The 22,581-nt window shown below is 42.7% G+C and overlaps 1 protein-coding gene and 1 non-coding gene across 2 annotated transcripts in view; both read left to right on the plus strand.

Annotated features, from left to right (window-relative positions):
- Positions 1 to 6,029, plus strand: part of LOC149274998 (protein NDNF-like) — a 29,278-nt gene extending 23,249 nt beyond the window's left edge. Inside the window, exons 2-4 of the mRNA XM_089504997.1 lie at positions 1,590 to 1,719; positions 4,223 to 4,345; positions 4,685 to 6,029. Coding sequence (XP_089361123.1) covers positions 1,590 to 1,719; positions 4,223 to 4,345; positions 4,685 to 6,029 — 1,598 coding nt within the window. The remainder of the gene's footprint in view (positions 1 to 1,589; positions 1,720 to 4,222; positions 4,346 to 4,684) is intronic.
- Positions 6,030 to 22,460: 16,431 nt separating this feature from the next.
- Positions 22,461 to 22,531, plus strand: TRNAG-CCC (transfer RNA glycine (anticodon CCC)). Its single transcript has one exon. It is a non-coding gene; the product is annotated as a tRNA-Gly (tRNA).
- Positions 22,532 to 22,581: the final 50 nt, after the last annotated feature.

Raw genomic sequence — 22,581 nt, forward strand, 5'->3', positions numbered from 1 at the left:
AAAATGGCAATTAAACCAGGTTTCTGAAACGTCAGAACAGCCAAAGCCTTCAAAACATCCCCACGAGACAAGTCCGTCATGCTTAAATTTGAAATAGGGGAGTAATAAACTTTAAACTATGTTGACGTCAATAACATGAACCTCTTTAATTAAGGGGAAAAGTGGATTTCATGAATGCTAGAAGTCATCTGGAAGTTCAGGTTGACTATGTTTTGATACGGGGAAGATTTGTTGGATAGAGTTGTTTGTCCCTAAAAAATGTTGAGGGTCGAGAGCTTTTGACTGTTGTTGAGATCTCTAATCATAAAAAAAGGACAGATCCAAGGCAAATCCACACAAGGAACTCACCATTAAGTATGGAAGAGCAGAGATGACAATCGTTTCCATGGGAACAAGTAAACAATAGAGTAGAAAAGACCGTACCTGCGGTGGTGGATCCTGTGGGTGCCGCGCAGCCCAACACATGGCCCAACATTAGTTCATTTATGGCTGATTCCTATATTAGAAAATAACCCATGGTTGTCAGTCATGTCGAGACTGAGGTTTGCCAGCTGGACCATGTTGCCCCAATCATGAAAAAGGACAGATCCAAGGCAATGTCACAAAGGGAACTCGCCACAGGCAAACTCAAGTATGGGGGAGCAGAGATGACAATCGTTTTAATGGGAACACCAGTCAAAGTAAAGTGCCATATGCAAATGTATCCATCATTGGTACAGCCAACCAAATTCCAAGCCTAAGCTGTCTTGTCCGATTACACAAAGTAATATTGTAGAACGTCAGCTTCATTTCCACCTCTGCATGCAGGTAGGTGATCACGAGGCGGCCCTGGCACTTTAAGACCAGTGGCCGTCTGGTGACAAAGGTGCGGCTGATGGTTTTTTATGCCCATGTAGCTGCATCACCCACTGTAGGGCCAGATCAGATCACATTTGCCCGATGTGACTGTTAAAGGAACAGTCTGGCCCTCATAAGTCCACCTCCAGCTGCCTCTATCGGAAGCTTTAATATATAAACTTCTTGCACATGCACAGTTTCAAGCCTATTAAAGTAATCGAAGCTGCAGCCAATCACATGTTTGCTAGCAAAACATCAGTGGTTAGATAATATACTTTCGGTTGGCTTATTCCATTGAGATGTCAGGTCTCGTTGACTAGAAGGAGAGCTCTACTAACTATGTGCAAGAAGCATACTTCAGTATGCTTCCTGCTTCCAGCAGAGGCAGCTGGAGGCAGAGTTAAATAAAACAGGAAGTCTAATTTTCTTACTCTAATAAATAAAGAACGCCTGCATAGATTCACATGCGATACTGGACAACGGAGTCTATGCAAAATGGACACCAATGGGCATGTAACAAAAAAATAAGGATGGTATCCACCTTTCAAGTTGGTGGAACCAGGTTCAGATTCAGATATTTTAGATAATTTATAATCTCCCTAGTGAAAATTCAGTAATGTATTCTAACGCCAACTATTGTGTTGTTGTTCCAATAATGACATACCGGTTACATGTATTTTGATATCATTTCATTATAGGTGGGAACATAATGTCACTCGGGGCTTGTGTCTTCTTCGCTGGTCTCCTGGTAGGCTGTATGTGCTTCTCCAACACGCCATCCTCTGCCAAGCTTAGGAGGAATCTTTTCAACAGTTATCACTCACTATTGCTGCCTGATGGCAGAGAAACCACGATCTACTTGTTGAAAGATCTCACGAAGAGGTAAGGAATCACAAGGATTGGTAATTCTTTCTCCGTCTTTGTCACTTGTAGATCGTATTATCGTGCTTTCTCCAAGACAGGAACGTAAAATGCGATGGCCGATAATTAGGTCTATTTAACCAGGACAATTAACATGAACACAGGTTTAAAAAAAAAAATAGTATAGAGAGAGAGAAGAAGTCTCTGAGCTTGCAAGGTGAAGATAACCTGAGGATCTTCTGTTTTGTGTTGGCCTGAAGCCCGTTAACCCCTTCGAACCCTCAGACATTGAGAGATAAGCCCTTGGCATGGTTTCAATGGACATAGGAAAGGGGCTGTATTCTCCCTTGTCCTTTTATTTACACTTAAAGTAGAGACCTAAGTAGTCTCTATTCAAGCTTAATTTAGACAAAAAAAGATGCCCCAAATTTGCTTCCCACAGAAACTGGCCTTTGAGCAAACAAGGGAAAACAGGAGCTACCTTTTTTACAGATCTAGCTAGATTTTGGATTGAACTATGGTATAGCGAGTGCCGAAGCAGGGGCGGGCTGGCTCAGGGGCGTAGGGGCAATTGCCCCCTCCGGGCCTGTCTAAAATTCTTCAAAAAGGAGGCAGGAATTTGGCGGCGTCATGTAACGCAATGAACAGACTCCAGGAAAGCTAAGGGATTTAGGAAGGGAATGAGTATGTGTGTATGTTAGAATGAATGTGTATGTGTAAGCATGAGTGTGTGTGTAAATATGAGTGTGTGTTAGAGGGAGTGTGTGTTGACATCAATGTGTATGTGTAACTGTGTTTTAGAAGGACTTTGTGTTAGTGTGAGTATGTGTGTGTTAGCGTGAGTGTGAGACGTGAGAGTGTGTGAATATGTGTGCCAGTGTGTATTCTAGTTACCGGGGGGAGAAGGGGCCGATGGGGATACTTGGCTTTACTTGTCCCCCCCGGGCCAGAAGGTGCCAGCCCTCAATGCGCTGAAGAATACCTAGCTGAAGAATACCCCCATCATATCACGTGTCCAAACCAGGACACAGCACAGGACCATATACTTATCTTACCACTTAGCAACACATTAAAGCAGAATGCCACGATATGACACAAGCCAATGTACAGATTCATCGCACTGCAAGGAGGACACGTAAAGAAGAAGTGGTAAAGAGGTAAATTTGTACATTTTGTCACATTTTAACCCCCTCTTATCCTTGTGAGATGTCACAATTTGGTCTCCATGGCATCCAACGTATAGACCGTAGACAAATTCCACAGAACTGAGAAATATGTTGAAACGGCAAACATAACGTTAGATATTCCCATTACCATAGAGACCGTGTATTTATTGCCCCCTATAAATTCTGCCACATGGCTTTCTTCCTGATCCCTTGTTAATATGTAATGAAACTCAGATCCGCTGAGCCATTTGCACTCCCCTTTGTTCCATGGACCTCGCTATAGAATTACGACCTAAGAATTGTTTCCATCTTGGCCGTCCGCACCATTGGAAATGTACGTTGTCTGTGCGATGATGGCTGTTTTCTAGTTAAATTTGCCCTGTAAATTTGTTTCATATTTGTAATAATGTAAAGAATGTCGAGCGGCGACTGCCAGATCTTTCATGTGATTCCCCTGCGATTCGGATATCAAAGTGTATTGGCAGTATTTGTAAAAACGTAATGAACTTGGTAACGGATTTGGAATTCCAGGAAGCTATACTTTTTATTACGTTCTGCAGAGAACTTTTTTTTCAATAATTAATCAATAAATTAGGTTTTTACAATTCACAAATAGGTTTTATTTCCTGGTGAAATAAAAATGTATTTATATTTACATATCAACCTATACTACTGATTATTATTCTTCTGATAATCAATTATTACTATTAATTGTTTGTTAGCAATAATGCAAATAATAATAATGCAAATAAAAATAATAATAATGGCAATAATAATAATAATGCAAATAATAATAATGCAAATAAAAATAATAATAATGCAAATAATACCGTAATAATTCAAATAATAATAAAATATTAATAACATTATTATTATTATTAATATTGTTATTAGTCATAATAATAACAATAACAATATTAATAATACTTGTTTTTATTTCTAACACACAATTATTAATTATTATTATTACTAATAAATATATTTAAAGCCATTATTAAGCATATTAGCCAGTAGGACATAAGCAAAATGTCAGATACCACATTGGGTCCCTCTAAAATACCCCCTGATGTAAATCAGCATTATTTGATTTATATCCCCAGATAAATATAAGTCCATAGTTTCCAGTAGTTCATTAAATAATAATTCAGAACCTTTTTTTCTGATTGTATGTTACAGACCAGTGATAGATATCTCATCACCCCTACAGGTCATAACCGGTACTACATTTGGTTATCGATGCTCAAAGTGCTTTTTATTTACTCTCACCCTTAATTCTAAAAGCACCCCTTGTAAACTCACTTCAGCCAATGTGAGCTCAACACTTTTACTCTAATTAGGCATTTTTTTGTTGTTCTCAGGTACTACTTTGTTTTAGAAGAAAACGGCGCACCTCATTTCTCGATTACTGTGACTCCGTGCGATGTACCTATAGAATGGAGTATTCTGCGCTACAAAACCTCACACGCGTTCCATAGAAAGTCGTCGGGTATGTAAAGTCAGGGTAAACAGCGTTGGGGGCTGCTCTGTGTGTGGGAACAGAAGACAGGGGCTTGGGGGTAATTATTTCTGAGCGCTTAAAGCATAGCAGGCAATAAAGAGTGGTGAAAAGTCAGGGTGCTGGGTTGTATGGTCAGTGGCATTGTTGACGGGAAGACGGATGAGGTTCTGCCACTCTTCAGATCTCTGGTCAGACCTCAGTATTGGGGACAGTTCTGAAGATGAGAAAAGATTGAATACATTATAAGTCATTGCATTTGATAACACTGTTTTCCTTTGATTATTTTAATTGGTTCATTTTCTTTTAATCCAGATGCTTCTAGAGATTCCGATCACCTGAAGCCTCAGCCATCTTCAGAAACCGTGTCTACGCTGTTCCTCTACAAGGGAAACTCGGTTGAGAACTTTATTGGCGCGTCCTCCTATTCTTCCCTCTTTGTCCTGGAATTCCTGTCCACAGAGAGAGACACCCACATCTCGGTGTACTTGACAACCGATCTAACACACGGAAACCTATTTCCCGAGCTTCCAGGAGATCCTCGCATTGACGTGACCGCGGTCACCCATAACTCTGTGACTTTAATCTGGAAAGCAAGCCCTTCTGTCTTGAGGAAAAAGGACAACATCGAATACTGTCTCCTCGTCAATGAAAAGCACAATTACAAAAGCCTATGCGCCGCAGACACCGCAGTCCGTTCGGCTAGAGTCAAAGGGTCCAAACAATTCGCTTTACCTGTTTCCAGATACGTAGATGATCAACAACGTGTAATGGTCGTGGCAAAAGATGAGTTTAGTGTCGTCCACAAAGCGAGCAACCTCGACGCTAGGCAGATATGCATTGGCAACAGAAACACCTTCATGGTGTCCAACTTGAGCCCAAACACTGAATATTACTTTGACGTGTTTGTGGTGAACCTTTCGACCAACGCCAGCGCCGCTTACACGGGGACATTTGCCAAGACTTTGGCTCAGCCCAAGCCCAAGGTCTCCTACTTGAAAGACGGTAAAATAGTTCAGGTCAACTTCGACGGCAGAGGCCCAAAGAGTTACAGTTTCCAGTATCAGGCCAAGCATAAAAAAGTCCAGTTCACATTTCAGTTATGCAGAGGACGAATCCTAGCACAGATATTAAAAAACGGTAAAATGGTCGTTTCGGAGAATATCCAGGGCTTGAGACACATAACGCTGAAAGGCAAAGCCAACGATAAATACTTTGCTCTACTCAAGTCACCCGAGCCTGGATCAAATTCTTCTGCGATGGTCCAGGTGTCCTCCCACATCCACAAACCTTTATTCCCCTTCTTTCCTGACAGCTTAAAAATAAAGTCTTTTAACAAACTGAGAACGTGTGACTCGATCACCGTAGCCTGGCTCGGCACGCAGGAGAGGAACATATACTGCGTGTATAAGAAGAAAATCCAAGAAGATCACGTTTGGGGAGAAATATCCAATATCGACAGGTGTTCGGGGCCTGAATCGCGTCCAAAATCCGAAAAGGTCTCTTGTAAATATTTTCACGACGTCAACCTTCGAAGAGCAGTGACCTCCGAGACCATCGGTGGTCTTGAGAAAGGTACGGCCTACCTGCTCGATGTGTATCTTGTAGGCCATTCCGGAATACTGGTGAGGTACAACAGCAAAGTGGTCAAGACAAGAAAAAATTGTTGAAGGCTCGAAACAACATTTTTTTTTTTATGGGACCACTAAGAAATGCATGCATAGAAGACCCCTTTCTTTCTTTTAGATAAGGGCAGGGTGACGTTTTGTATACGCCAATTTGTGAACGGATGTATTTAATAATTAAACAGTGTTATAATGTCGTATGTTGGGTCATGTTCTTCATATGTATCTCAACAACCATGTACATTTTATCATTAACAGAAGAACATTCTTTGAGCAATACAGGGTGGTAGGTAAGTGGAACAGTCTCCCAGCAGAGGTGGTAGAGGTTTATATAGTGAGGCGATTAAAACATGCATGGGATAGGCAAACGGCTCCTGAATCTTAGACGAGACCAACGACTGATTAAGGTTTGACTCTTTAAAGCAGGAAAAACACACAGACTAAACGGGGCCGAATAGGGTCCGATCTGCCCGGCTGATTCTAATAAATTTGTTTACATTTTATGCAAATATATTGATTTTCCAGGACCTGTTAACAAAAGATGAAGCATCTGCAGATAAGTCACTTAACTTTTATTCAATCGATATACACATTCATACACATACATGCATACATACACATACACATAAATAAACACATACATACATACACACATTCATACACATACACTTCTACATACACATACATACACTTATACATACATACATACATACATACACATACATGCATACAGATGCATACACATAAATAAACACATACATACATACATACGCATACACATAAACACATGCATACATACACACATTCATACATACACATACAGTACATGCACATACATACATACACATACATATACAGTACACATACATACACTTATACATACATACATACATACACACACATACATGCATACACATAAATAAACACATACATACATACATACATACGCATACACATAAACACATGCATACATACACACATTCATACACACACACACATACATACATACACATACAGTACATGCACATACATACATACATACACATACATATACAGTACATATACATACACACATACATACACATACATGCATACACATGCATACACATAAATAAACACATACATGCATACATACATACATATGCATACACATAAATAAACACATACATACATACATACGCATACACATAAATAAACAAATGCATACATACACACATTCATACACACACACATACATACACACACATACAGTACATGCACATACATACACATACATATACAGTACACATACATACAGATACACATTTATACACATACACATACACACTTATACATACACACATACACTTATACATACACATACAGAAATGTAAAATCTTTTAGATTGTAAGCTCTTTGAGAAGGGTCCTCATAAGCCCACCAATTTTCTGTATGAACGTGCCATTAGGCTAGATGACAAGCTCACAGTCAGGGTCTGTCGTATCAGTATGTGTAAATGTATATTTGTTATGTATTTGTTAATCGCCCCGTATTTAAGCTGCACAGCGCTGTGTAATATGTTAGAGCTTCAAACATACTAAGAATTTACATACATTCATTTCAATGACATCATAACACGGCTGACAAGAAAAGACAACAGAATCTCACTAAACGTACGTCAATGCGGCATTAGAAGCATCATTCCTAGTAATGATGATTGGCCAAACCCTCCCCCCGGAAATAATTCTTTCATCAATTAAAATTTGGCCTCAATAACCGATAGGTTGTTGCCATAGCATCATAGAATCATCTTGGATTGTTTTTATGTGACGAAGCCTTTAGATGTAAGATTTCCTCAGATCGAATTGCTTCTCATACTAGAGAGCACGACCAGGCAACATTTAACCCTGGAAGGCCATACAGCAGTATTAGCATACCCGGGAACATTGTACAGCCCTACGGAATATGATGGCGCTATATAAAGTAAGAGATAATAATAACGATAACATCCCGGAGACTCCGGGGTCGTAAAACCCTGTAGAGTTCCCTGGTATGAGTGTTAGGAATTATATTACATTTAGTTACAAAAACATTAAATCCAGCAGCTTAAGTGGGACAGAAGCTTTAGTCTATTTATTTAATTTTAATAATTTTTTATTGTATTTAATCTTACTATTATCTAGCCAGGAATTTTTATAGCTGAATTATCAATAGCAATATAGTTCAATACTTACCATATTAACAATCCTCCAGATTTAGCTAAATATATAATTAATCCATCCCACAGGAAATTATTATTTTTTTTTTTAAATGATATAAAAAAAAAATATATAAAAATCTGCCTCATTTATACGCTGTTTCCAATCGGACTTTTATATATATATTTTATTATTCACTGTTCGTCTTAAACATGTACGCGTATGTAAAAATAAATAAATTATATATATATATATATATATATATATATATATATATATATGTTCCGAATATGCCCAATATATATGTTTTTCTTCTTGTTGTTCTTATTTTTGACTCTCACTGTTTTCGTTGCTGCGAGCGTAATTGGACCTCCAATAAAACGAGGGTCACGAGGGTTTTATGTATTACTAGAGGAATATTAGTCATCGATGTAATCTGGAGGTAGGTATCGCGTTTCCTAGTAAATGAACATTGACACGGGGGGGGTATTACTTGGAAAGTCATTGTGTGGAGGTCATAAATTATATAATACAACACAATGCGTCAACGATTCATGCGGGTTATGTCTGCGGAGATGTGGACGAAGATAGAAGATTAAAGATCGTAGATTAGAGAGAAGGGGAGAAGATAAAAGATAGAAAATGAAGGAAATGACGCGGAAGCAGTCGGCAGAAGCTGAAGTGGGCGGCAGAGAAGATAGGGAAAGCGTGTGAATGAGAATGAGAATGACAGCGTGAGCGTGAATGTAATTCTCAAATTAAAAATGTCCCCGAATTTTCAGCCAAACCGAATGGGCAGAGAACAAACTTTATTGCCCGAAAACAAATGGGTGAAAAACGAAAACCCAAAAATTTGTCCGAACCGTTTCTGGCCCATTTGCACAAGTCTAACATACATTTCATTTCAGTTGCGCGTCGCCGTCATCCATGAATATCACCGAATAAGCTCATTTTCAGCTGTATAATTCAAACATTGATTTCTTTACTTAAAGCGGTAAATAAAATATAAAGTGTTGGTGAAGCAAAACGATTCACATTTTAATGGAAGCGATGAATATAGAGTACAGCGTCCCTTATCTGCTTGCAAGTGAGCTACAAAAATAATGGCTGTTTATATTCAAGCCTTGGACTGTAAATTAAATAAAGATGACATGGGGGGGGGTGAAGTTTTAGTACACAGCACCGTGTTTTATAGTTACTGGTGATATGGAGATGATATCTTAAAAAACGTTCCAGGGTGTTCAAGACAAAAAAGTTACACTATATGGCCAAAAGTATTGGGACACCTGACCATTGCATCAATGGGGACTTTGATGACATCACATTGTAAATATATAGACATTATGAGGAAGTTGATCCACCCACCCCTTTGCAGCTATAACGGCTTCCACTCTTCTGGGAAGGCTTTCCGCAAGATTCTGGGGAGTTTCTGTAGGACTTTTTGCCCATTTGTGAGGTCAGACACTGATGTTGGACGAGACGTCCGGCTCGCAATCTCCATTCCTGTTCATCCTAAAGGTCTTCAATGGTGTTGAGGACACGGCTGGGGCCGCTACCCCAGACAGTAGGACAGTCCCTGAAGATCCACGACAACTGGGGCTGTTGGGAATGTGAAGGGGAGCCAAGTAGGGGAAAAGAGACAGGGCTGATGATCATCAAACCCCAGGTGATTGAAAGCTAATCCAATTTGACGATGGTATGTAGATGTACGTGTCCATCCCTGTATAATGTCTTGTCAAAGAATTGTAAATAAGGAATAATGGGTATAGCCACATTGATCCAAGAGGGGATGGGGTCATTAGCGAAACATGAAACCATTTATTGGGCCAAGATAGTCAAATGCAAAATTCACAAAATAAGAGCAATGGTAACATGATAACGGTTAGAACACCAAGCCTTATTTCAAGATACATGAAAAAAAAATAGGAAATACGATATTTTTTCCCCCATTTCTGCTGTTTCTTCAATGTCCCAGTCTTGATGCTTCATCTGTCTCCATACTTACAATACTTTTTACCCATAGCAGCCTGCTGGAAGTCTCTTGCAGCCCCAACGACTTAAACATCAGCTGAGAAGCAATGTTTTCCTCTTCCACGTGGCAGTAGGCTGGTCTACCTTGCATCATCAGTGTTTTTGCCAGACTAAGAGCAACCTTGGATCCCAATCCAAAGCGCCTATGGTTGGGTACAGTGTACAGTACACGCATGGCACAATAATGATCGCACAACACCCAGGACACTGGGTTTCCTTCAGAGTCGACCGCACAGGAGGATGGAAGGGACCCTAGACAAAGACTCACATACCTCAGACTGGAGGTACTTCCACCAAATGACCAGGAAGCATCAACAAGTGGAGCATTCGCTGCAGAGAGACAAGAAATCTCTGCGGTAACTTGAGACCTAGAACAAACAAGAACATGTCTTCAACTCTATCATCAAAGCAGCCCAAAGGGACAAGTGTTAGAGTAAAAAAAAACCATACAGGTGACCAAGTTGGCCACAAAGCATCCCCGAGAAAAGCCAGCAAGAAGCCAAATCCCAGCATGGCCAATTGCGTCTGCGCATGAATCGGCACAATCTCTTCAGGGCCCTAGTGGAAAATCCAGCAAAGTAGCCTAAGAGTCTGGTGTCATTCCAACACATGTCCTCCAAAAGGGACAGCAAGCAAAGCAAAGCCAAGCCAAGGTTCAAGACCCTCACAGCGCGCCCCAGCGTTAGAAAAAGGGAGTATATTCCTCAAACCCATTCAAGAATCTATTCTTTGATTACCCAAATTAACTCACTTAAGATTCCGCTCGTTAACCTCATCTTGCTTCTCCTGCCAATATGTCCTTAACAATGATGTTTGGATTGTCACATCTCTCCTGGCCGCCTCTTTTGTGAGATCAGTCACAAAACTATCTTGCATTGCTGTAGATGAAAAGAGATAGCCATATATTTTCTTCTCCTCACTCTAAATACTGCATCTCTGTAGCTGCAGCTTCTCCTTAAGTATCAGATTTTTTTTTTAACGTTTTTAAAGTATTCATATTAATGCAATAATAAAGTACTTTAATATGCATTCTGCTTTGGTGAGGCTGACAAGGACATTCAATTGTCCCTTTTTGGGAAAGGGTTGGGCACTCAGCGATACGATGAACGATATTCCTAAAACGGCATCCAGTTACAAAAGTGTTGAGGATTAATCCCTGATGCTATTTATCATTAAATGTACATAATCACTCTGATGGCTTTTATGTCGCAATGGTTTTAAGGTCATTCCGGCATTATACAATATAATTCCTGGGAAACCTGCCACAATCGGAATTGGCAAAGATAAGTGTGGACTATGAACAAGGGCGGATTAACAGCTGCAATTCTAAAGCTTCTCGGCCAGCAATGGACAATCTCTTCTTCTTTTAGGAAGATTGTTTGTAAATCCTAGGAGTCTTAGTTCTTCAACTGCCAAGCTGCCCGTTGGCAAACCTTCGATTAATTGAAACTTTTCATTGTCGACGGACAAGGCATCGGGAACTACCGCTGGAACCTCACATGGTAGCCATGCACTTTGCTGGCAGGCTTCCTCTATGGACACCATGCCCCTATGGAGCTCCCAGTGAAATGTCCTCACCCTATAGGGGATGGGTATTTGAGGTTACTTACATTGGACCTCAAATGGTCGAGTCCATTCTATGTGTTCCATGACAACACTGACTTTGGACGCATCCCGGATGAAGAAGCTATAAGAGTTGGTGAAAGGATCCCAAGCAGATGGAACAGTCTGTTAAATAAGAAAGGAGAAGACATTGAAACAGGAGCCAAAAATATATCTATATCAGGCCTCCTATCAAGGCCAAATTAACCCAGGGGCTCATGGAGTGGCAGGCGGCCCTGAGTCCTGAATTAATTAAGTGCAGAAGTGGCCTGGATGCTGGCTTTAGGTCTGAGTGTTTTCTGATTGGCTGTTCAGCCTCCGTCTTCCTCCCTGGCTTCACTATCCACCCTTTCCTTTGCCTCCATGCTACACAGGCTTATGTGGCTAGTCGGGCTGTGCAGGGGCTTGTATCCTGCTTATGAGAGGATTGCAGCCCCCAAAGACAATACAAGTGCCCAAGCGTGGTTTGCGAATGTGCACCGGCCGGCCCTTAAATTAGGTGGGACATAATACGGTGTCAATGCTTAGTATGGGCAGTTTGTGACATCATGATTAATTGCGAGTACTCACCCACCCTTGAAGAGTTCCAGGTCTACCTTCATAAAGAGCAGAGGATCAAGGGTGGGCAAGTACTCACGTTCAAGAGCGCCTTGTAGGTGAGAGGAGGGCGCTACATAGTCACATAACTAATGATGTCATCAAAGGTCCTTATGCCGTACTTTCCACACAAAAAAAAAGCAAAATACGTCAGTAACGTGTGTGAGGTCAATTCAGTCTAGCAACTTTTGTCCATGCCTCCTGCTTTGAGCTGGATAGTCACGATTTTGCCACCAAGCACTACCTTTGTTCTTCTTTTGAGGACAGAGGTAGAGCTCAGGGGGATTCGAGACCGCAATCTCGAGGTCCTGATCTCATGTATACGGCACTGACACTCTACCTCCCAAGCTCTGCCCCAACATCGCAATTCACCGGACATAGAAGTTAGGAGGTATAGTAAATGTGAGACTCAACTGCAGGTACATTTTCCTGCTCTTCTGGTTAAGTAACAAAAACCTACTTGACGTACAGTGCTAGATATCCTACTCATAAATAGAGTTTAAACCAAGTGACTCCTGACATACGCTTTCTGATACATTCTGTAGGCGGAAGAAGATTACTTTACCAGAGGTCTTGTCATCACAACACCAAAATTTGGCCAGGAATCCACCAGAACCTCCACCCCGAAGGGGTTTCCATTGAGCACAGAGAAGAGGCTGCCATAAATCTGTAGAAGACAGAACAGTAAGACCTCTCACCACCATTTTACTGATCTTTTCTCTCCATTTATGTGGTTTTAACTAATTCATTTAGGTAAAAGGTGACCTTTTGTGACCGTTTTAGCTACTTGCCATCACCCCAATGTAGTTCTTCTCTTACACAAGCCCTACTAGCTCAAATCCTCCTGTTCTTGGAGAACGATCATAGCGATCTAGCGAATGGAGGGAAAAAAACACCCCATGCGTTGCTGTTGCTCTCATTTCGCAGCATACTGGACCTTAAAACATTTTCATGTCTGTGGTAGGGAGTTCGAATCGTGTGGACATGATCTCCTCAGCCTGGGGCAGCTGTCTTCTCGTTGAAGACATTGACACACATATAAGGGAGGTAAATATTATTTAGATAATGTATGTCGGGTTCATCTCAAGAGAAAGAGAACGTTATTAGCCCCATTTAAGAAGTAGAGGAATTCCCAAGGGAAGTGTAACAATCCATAGGATCAAAGAGGTGGAAACAGCGCTGGAGTCGATGCAGATCCTCCCATCTATGGCAGTACCTTTCTGAAAACTACCTTGAGGATACCCATTTCGGGTTTTTTTCCCTAGAAAAACCTCACGTAAAAAAAACAGATAGAACCTTTGACCTGACTTATAAGAATTACTGAATAGTTCAAAGATTAGACTATCGCATCTAGTTTAAAGGGCAAGTCCCGTGGAAACAATATTTTTCTCCTTGAGCATAAACCCCAGTGCCCATAAACTTTTATTAGTCAGAGTGCTCGATTCTGTGATTAAGACCGAGTCATTCTATTGTTTAAAGGTGCTGGTCCACCTAGGTGGCCTCTTAACATATCCCAGATAAGTTCTTCATCATGAAGAGAGAAGTAAAATAAAGCTATCTATACATTACATCTGAACACATACAAACACGTCCACTTGCCATTTTATGTGCCATTCTAATACACAGTAATAGGCACATTGGCCAGTAATGGGGAGTTAGTGTTATTGAGTCAGGCGTTTTACTTGATAGGTGTGATGGGTGTAATGGGTGTGATGGTAGGTTTAATGGAAGTGGCGGTCCCTTTAAACTATAAGACCTTAAAGATGATGCCCCTTCTGTGATGTCAGACATGGGTAGGCTGAGCAGTGAAGACAGACAGGATTATGAGTATTTAGTACTGTGGCCACTCTCCCTAGAATGGCCGGCCAGCCAAGGTGACTCCAAGGACACAACGCTGAAGGAGTCATGGGACCTGGTTAACATCTCTGTTCTTGAAATACCGTATATAAAGAATGGATAGCGCACATAGACGTACACGTTGACATCATTTAGGGGAGAAACACTGCTATTACGGGGACTCTCCACTACTACTACGTATGCCACTGAGGACCCTCTATTTCTCACACTCTGGATTTATAACCTCCACGTAAGAGCAGAAATGTAATGAATTTTTTTATATAAAAGCTACGTTTTTTTATCCTTATTCCTTCAACCACACGGAGATTCAGATCAGCCCCACCATGGATGGATTAGAAGAATACTTCCAGCAACCACTAGGGGGTGCCCTGAGCCTGCATACCAGAGACGTGAAAGCATCTCTTCTATATAGCCTATATTCATATTAGTTATTTAATACATACTACACTGTATTGTTTGTATGCGTGTTCTACGTTTGAGGATTTTTAAGGGGATATCATTATATGTTCCTACTAGACGTGCGCTATCCATTCTTTATAAATGTCACCGTTTTTTTGAGACCTGCGGAGTTTGTCTCTTTTGGCACAGCAACACTCAAAATATTTCACTACTAGAGGTTAAATACATCATCCCACACAAATATTTGCGATTGCAGGCGCCCGTTATTGCCATAGCACATCTCTCAAAGCATTGAACAGGCATAAAGAATATATATATACATATACTGTATATATAAATATTTATATATATATATAAATATATATATATAGCAGTGTTTGTATATATATATATATATATATAAAAAAATTATTATTATATATAAATTAAATATTTTTTATTATTGATATACCCGTGAGTGAATTATTGGTGGATATAGGATATTATATATACATATATATATATATATATATATATATATATATATATATATATAATATGTCCCCAGCTTGCTATACAATCCAATACCCCCATAAATTGGTTTGCAGATTGGTTCGGAAATAGGGTAATTGAAGAAAAAATGAGTGTTGGTAAAAAAAAACGGTGATTTTTGCTATGTCTATGCCTGTTCTTACCTTTAAAGACTCTGGGAGATGTGTCCTCAGCAGCTCTTGGAGATGTTCTAGCTCATCCGCTTCCCTTATAGATATCATCATAATAACGTACAGAAATCTTGAGAGGCCTTAAGGAAAGCTAGCGTAAACACACAGGTTGTTATCTTTTATTTGAACAACGTGTTAATAATTACTCGGGGACGGCGACGCGCCAAGACCCTTTATTATGTTTGTGATCTAAAAAAACAAAGTTCAGCTTTTATCACTCATGAAGTCCACCGCTGGAAATCAAGTATCATATTTCAACTTCTTGGCCACGGGGAAGGACCGTTTCCCAACATTTTAACCACGACACGCAGAAAAATAAATAAATAAATGAGCAAAATAAATGAGTAATTAAACTGGCTCGGAATCCACGTGGCTTTGAAGTAAAACATTAAAAAAAAAGCGGCTGATAAACAAAAAATTGGCAAATACCGCTACTTTAGAGAACTTTTTTGAGGGCATTATTTGGAAACAGACATAGGGTTGCAAAAGTAGTCTAAGGAAGCATTAAACTCTACATTGGACAAAATGATAGACAAAATGTTAGAGAGTAACAAATACCATTCTGTTACTTCTTCCTCCCCACTCGCTCTCCTTCCCCAGCTGCTGCCTGGCCACCTGTGGACTGAATTCTGGTTCCTGGGGGTCCAGCAAGAAGAACCCAAGACACCTGTAGCCATAGGGCACATTGTCTTAGTTTCGAAGGGGGTGCACCACTAACCCTTTCCTCATTCCAACTGTGAGAGGAGGCAGATCCTGTATCCACTCCTCCCCAAGCCGCAACTAAAAGAAACCACAGCTTAGCGAGCCAGTGTATGTCACATGTTCTACGTCGCATGCTGGGTGACCCTGATTTTCTTTTCACACCACAGTGTGAGTGAACGTGATTCCCTCCCCCTGTTACATTCTCTCTCTCCCTCTCTCTCTCTCTCTCTCTCTCTCTCAAACTAGCATAATAAGCAATACTCATTGGCAATACCATATTAACAGTCATCCTATAATCTACACACGCACCTCAAACATTGCACAGTAACACTTTACATGCTACACAATGCACAGTCCATACAAATACCATACAAAGTCACATTACCGTACGCACACACATACTAACCAATTCACAGTAACCCTACCCCATGCTTCTTCATTCTACTCAATACATCGTTGCACCGCTCTACAAACGGCACGGCTTACTTCATTCTTTCAACTGTTCACTGAATTATTTTAATTATTTGAACTGCCTTGAAGCGCCCTCTCTTTGCTCTGTGTTAACCACTCGGAAGGTGGCCATGATTTTATTTCTGGGAACTTTGCCAAAAGCCAATTACAGTTTGTTAGGCTTCTGTGGCTCCAATTAGTGTAACAGCTGCTAATGAACTGATGTCAAAACTTCCCGAAAATACAAGAAAAAGAGAGAGTATGAACCACAACAGATAAATGAAGGAACACATTAAAAATGGCTATTTCTTATTATGCTATGTTTCCATACATTATTTATGTATACCTGTAAATACGGGGTTTGTATGTCTTATTCAGTTGATTTATACCTGCAGTGCTGTTTCCATGTGTTTATTTGATCTATACCCTCAGTGCTGAGTTTACATGTGATTTCCAGTTGATTTATACCTGCAAAGCTGGGTTTGTGTGTGTTATTCTGTTGATCTATACCTGCTATGCTATGTTTCCATCCATTATTATTGTGTACCTGAAAAACAGGATTTGTATGTCTGATTGTGTTTATTTGATCTATACTTTCAATGCTGAATTCACATGTGAATTTCAATTGATCCATACATGCAAAACTGGGTTGTGTGGTATTCTGTTGAACTATACCAGCTATGCTATGTTTCCACACATTATTTATGTATACCTGCAAATATTGGGTGTGTATGTCTTCTTCAATTGATCTATACATGCAAGTGCTGTTTACATGTGTTGTTTATTTGATCCATACCTGAACTACAAGGAGTAAGTAAACGAGAGTGTTTAGTGTTTCAAGTTATATATTATTGTACTTGTTTGCAAAAAAAGAGATGGGGAGAAAGTGGGGTAGAGTATAGTGAGGAAAGAAGTATCTTATGGGGAGAAAGGGGGTATCTGATGAGGAAAAATGCCATCCCCCCCAGATTTGTAAGAGTTCCTACGTCCATGCATATGGGTAAGCTCCTCCCCTCATCCAGTAGGACCCGATTTCTTTGGCTCACTAAGTCCATTTTTTTATATGACTTCCAGAGGGAGTTCAGCCTCTCTCCCTCTGGAGCCCCAGCAATCAGTCAGATTACCTGACTTGTCTAGGGGGGGGTTATGTGCTCCCTTTTACCCCTGCAGTACCATGGTACCTTTAAGGGGACTAACCCAGCTGGAAGCTAATATCAGGCACGGTGCCTTTTATCTCTCTGGTCTCCTCCATACGTTTATTGTGGCTGGGGGGAGGAGTTAAGTGCACCTCCTTACCCTGAATGTTCCCCCTTCTGCCTGGACTTCATTAGAAGCATTGGAGCTGTCAGAAATACGGCAGAGATCCTTCTTCCTCTGTTTATATGCAGTTTACTTCCTATATGACATCACACGCCAGCCCTTAAAGGCCTAACAGTTAATAGGTAGTGTGACGGGACCGACCTGTACCCCGACTGGGTACTCCCGCCAAACGTTGCTTCCTCCTGACGGGACACCAACAAGTAACCCCTTCAGCACCGGGCAGAACCAGCGTTGTAGATAGAAGGAGGGACGTCGCTGCACCGAAGCCGCATTGGCACTGTGGCTATCCGAAGCTTAGCTACACAGTGTGGCTACAGCCCACCCCAAACATCAGGCAACACTCATGTTGAGGTGAAAGCAGGACTCCTTTATTAAAACCAAAGACAGAGCTATATATACACAAGTAAGAAAAGGGGCAAGACAAATATCACATGATCTAATTACCATGGCAGGAAGGAAGTAATTAGATCAAATCCTGCAACACAATATCCGGGGGAAGGACAGAATGACATGAGACGTAAATAATTACATTAATTGGGGACGTAGACGTGGAATGACGATAGACATATAATTGGCTTAAGACAGACAATGGCCAGGACACAGGGATAACAGGAGCTCACAGGATTAACAGCTACCTGTTGTGTAATTGATAATTAGGTATGCAGCAGTGACACCTAGTCATACCTACAGGGGGTCTTAAGACAAGGGCTAACTCACAATAACAGGGGAAACACTTCACACCTATACAATTAACAATGCACAGACAATCAGCCTTCTTCCTACCACAGGATGTCCAGCTGACGTTACAGTTCTGATACTCTGAGTGCTAAAACATGGGGTACATCAGCAGACTGAACCCCTGTATTCACACACAGAAGTCTCTACAAGGCCTGGGCCCATAGTCGATAGGGAGGAGGCTGGCTCTCAGGCCTCTCCAGGGGCCCCAGTGATGGAGGGTTCTGTCACACTTCCCCCCCTTCCAAATAGGACTGACACAGGAGGAAACCCCAAACGGGTTGACTCCGTAGTCAGTTAGTTCACTTAGCCCATCAATGCCCTCCCGAAACTGGTGCCCCAAATAATCTGCCCCTCCAAGAGCAGCACTCCCCCGCCCCACCTCTGACTCTCCAGAAAAATACAACTGCCGCTGGAGAGAAGTGCCTACAGCACCTTCTCTCTGGAATCTTCCCAGTCGCTGGGGAGTGATGATGCCTGCATCTTCTCCCTGGGGCTCCTGTTGTCGCTGTGGTGATGGGTTGGCAGCGCCATCTCCCAGGTCATCTGCCCGCCACTGGGGAGGAGGGAAGACACCCTCGGCTCCCTGAACTGGGATCTGTGGCTGGGAAGGGAGGACAGGTTCCTCCACTTCCGAATCTGTGAGCTGCTGCTGGGGAGACTGGCCGTCTGCGCCATCTCCTGTGCACTCACTTGACCGCTGGGGAGTGATGCCACCTGCACCCCCTCCTTGATGCTCCTTCTGCTGCTGGGAACATGGGCCGGCTGTGCCGTCTCCCGGGTCATCCGTCAGCCGCTGGGGAGGAGGGACGACACCCTCGGCTCCATCGATTGGGATCTGCCGCTGGGGAGATGAGCCGGCTGCGCCGTCTTCCAGTTCATCTGTCAGCCGCTGGGGAGGAGGGACGACACTCTCAGCTCCCTCAACTGGGATCTGCCGCTGGGGAGGGAGAACAGGTTCCTCCGCTCCCAGAGTTGTGAGCTGCCACTGGGGAGACTGGCCGGCTCCACCATCTCCTGGACACTCGCCCACCCGCTGGGGAGTGATGCCGCCTGCATCCCCTCCCTGGTTCTCCATCTGCCGCTGGGGAGATGACCCGACTGCGCTGTCTCCCGGGTTATCCAACAGCCGCTGGGGAGGAGGGACAGCACCCTCCACTCCCTCGTGCTCCTGCTGCCGCTGGGGATGTGGGCTAGCTACCGCATCTCCCTGGATTCCTGTTGTTGTTCCAGATACGGGGCAGAGGCCAGGGGCTCCCCACCCTGTTGTCGGCGCTTCAGCTGGGGGTTGTGGATCTGAGCGAACTACCCAGCATTCGGAGGACCCCGGTGGGAAGACCGCAGCCTCATCCCCCCATCCTGGGTTAACATCCTCGGATGAATAATCGACAAAATCCATGGACACTGGGGCATACTGGTGAACACGGTCAAACAGTTTTTTATATGCTTTTTCCAGTTCCCACTCCTGTGTAGTTAAAAAGTCAAAATCACCTCTCAGTGCACCTGGGAGGTCCAATTCCCTGAAATCTCGGATGTCCATAATCCGCCACTCCACTGTACTGCCGAAATCCAGGTCCTCCTGAAGACTATCCCATAACAATCCTAGGCCGCCAAAGTCATAGCCCTCCGTGGGCTCTGTACCTTCCAGGCACCAACCCGCCTCGGCTGCATACCATCGTAACGCCCTGTATCCGTCATCCCACATCATCTCGGTTTGGACCAGCCCGTCTAACTCGGACACCCATTCCTCCCTGGGCTGCTTTCCCAGCAATGGCATTCGTGCCTCCAGCTGGAACCAGTAAATGTCCTCGCTGGTTGGGAGGCACTTACCCAAGTATTCCTGTTCCCATCGCAGAGTCTCCCACCAGAGTTGCCGACGGATATGATCCCTCCACCGCAGCTCGTCCTCAGCGGATACAGGTCCATCGGGTTGGGCCCGTGCCTCCTGCATACGCCGTCTGAACTCCAGTTCCATAGCTGAGGATCCTGGCGTTGCTCCTTCTCTGCCCGAAGGGTGACCAATCCTGGTGCTTTGGATGTCCCCGCTCCGGTGTGAAAGAGGAAACTTCCGGCCCCGGAAATCAGACCATAACAAATTTCTTTAAGGAAGCATCCCACCGCTTGCCACCAATGTGACGGGACCGACCTGTACCCCGACTGGGTACTCCCGCCAAACGTTGCTTCCTCCTGACGGGACACCAACAAGTAACCCCTTCAGCACCGGGCAGAACCAGCGTTGTAGATAGAAGGAGGGACGTCGCTGCACCGAAGCCGCATTGGCACTGTGGCTATCCGAAGCTTAGCTACACAGTGTGGCTACAGCCCACCCCAAACATCAGGCAACACTCATGTTGAGGTGAAAGCAGGACTCCTTTATTAAAACCAAAGACAGAGCTATATATACACAAGTAAGAAAAGGGGCAAGACAAATATCACATGATCTAATTACCATGGCAGGAAGGAAGTAATTAGATCAAATCCTGCAACACAATATCCGGGGGAAGGACAGAATGACATGAGACGTAAATAATTACATTAATTGGGGACGTAGACGTGGAATGACGATAGACATATAATTGGCTTAAGACAGACAATGGCCAGGACACAGGGATAACAGGAGCTCACAGGATTAACAGCTACCTGTTGTGTAATTGATAATTAGGTATGCAGCAGTGACACCTAGTCATACCTACAGGGGGTCTTAAGACAAGGGCTAACTCACAATAACAGGGGAAACACTTCACACCTATACAATTAACAATGCACAGACAATCAGCCTTCTTCCTACCACAGGATGTCCAGCTGACGTTACAGTTCTGATACTCTGAGTGCTAAAACATGGGGTACATCAGCAGACTGAACCCCTGTATTCACACACAGAAGTCTCTACAAGGCCTGGGCCCATAGTCGATAGGGAGGAGGCTGGCTCTCAGGCCTCTCCAGGGGCCCCAGTGATGGAGGGTTCTGTCACAGGTAGGCCTGCCTGTCTTCGCACCACATGGCCCTGGCTCTCCGTTTTTTACTCTGTAGGGGCAGTTTTATTTGTATTACTCCAGATTTAAAGGCACAGTAGTCATTTAACTGTTGCAGTCGATTTTTCCCCCCTGCTGCACTATGGATAGTTCTCCTCATTCTCAGAGATCTCAATCTAAGTCTAGACATACCTGGGTGCGCACCCCGCTCCCCACCCATTTGCCCTTAATGTTTCCTGTCGTCAGCTGACATCACCACCAACGTCAGCGGGCAGTCCTAGCCACGTCCCGCATGGGAATGCTCAGGGTAGCCGGAGTGAAGAAGTTCTCAGGTATGGGTCTAGGTGAGCCAATAATTTTAACATTCAATTTTTACACGTATAAACTGCTTATTTTCTATGCTCATCATAGGTTACATGTGTTCTTTTAGCCACAGACCACAATCCTCAACTCCCAAAAAGAGAAGGTTCTGTGTTCTGCGTGCACCAATAAGGCTACTTCAGGCATGGATTTAAGAGATAGAATAGATTCTGATGGACTAGGTTGGACCTCATGAGAAGAAGCCTGACGACACTCCACAATTCGCCTTAATACAAAAAACACTATGATATCATTTAAAATATTCACCAACACATTTGGAAAAAAAAATTGTAGTGGAAGGAAATGTGCTGATGAAATTCATCAACCTAGTTGAATATTGTGGCATTTTCGTAAGACTAAACTGTCTTCTAATCAAAAGAACATTAACATAGTAAAATTCGACAGAGAAACAACTCTTCCCCCACCCCCCCAAGTTTTCCCCAGAGATATTCCATTCATAGTACAGGCTGCATTGTTATTATTTTTACCATGATGCGTAACTCTGCACGCCCGGTCCCCAGCTGTCTAAAAACATGTGTTTTCACGAGTATCAACAGCATGCACAACCAACCAGCGCTAGTAGTGTAGGGGTATCGTGCAAGATTCCCATTCTTGTGACCCGGGTTCGAGTCCCGGCTAGCACATATGTGGACAACCTTTAGGATAATGGCAGTGGCTCTAATATCGAAGTGAA

The sequence above is a fragment of the Sceloporus occidentalis genome, unplaced genomic scaffold (genome assembly GCF_023333645.1).
Source record: "Sceloporus occidentalis isolate IW3139 unplaced genomic scaffold, rSceOcc1.0.p SCAF_305, whole genome shotgun sequence".
Taxonomy (NCBI): domain Eukaryota; kingdom Metazoa; phylum Chordata; class Lepidosauria; order Squamata; family Phrynosomatidae; genus Sceloporus; species Sceloporus occidentalis.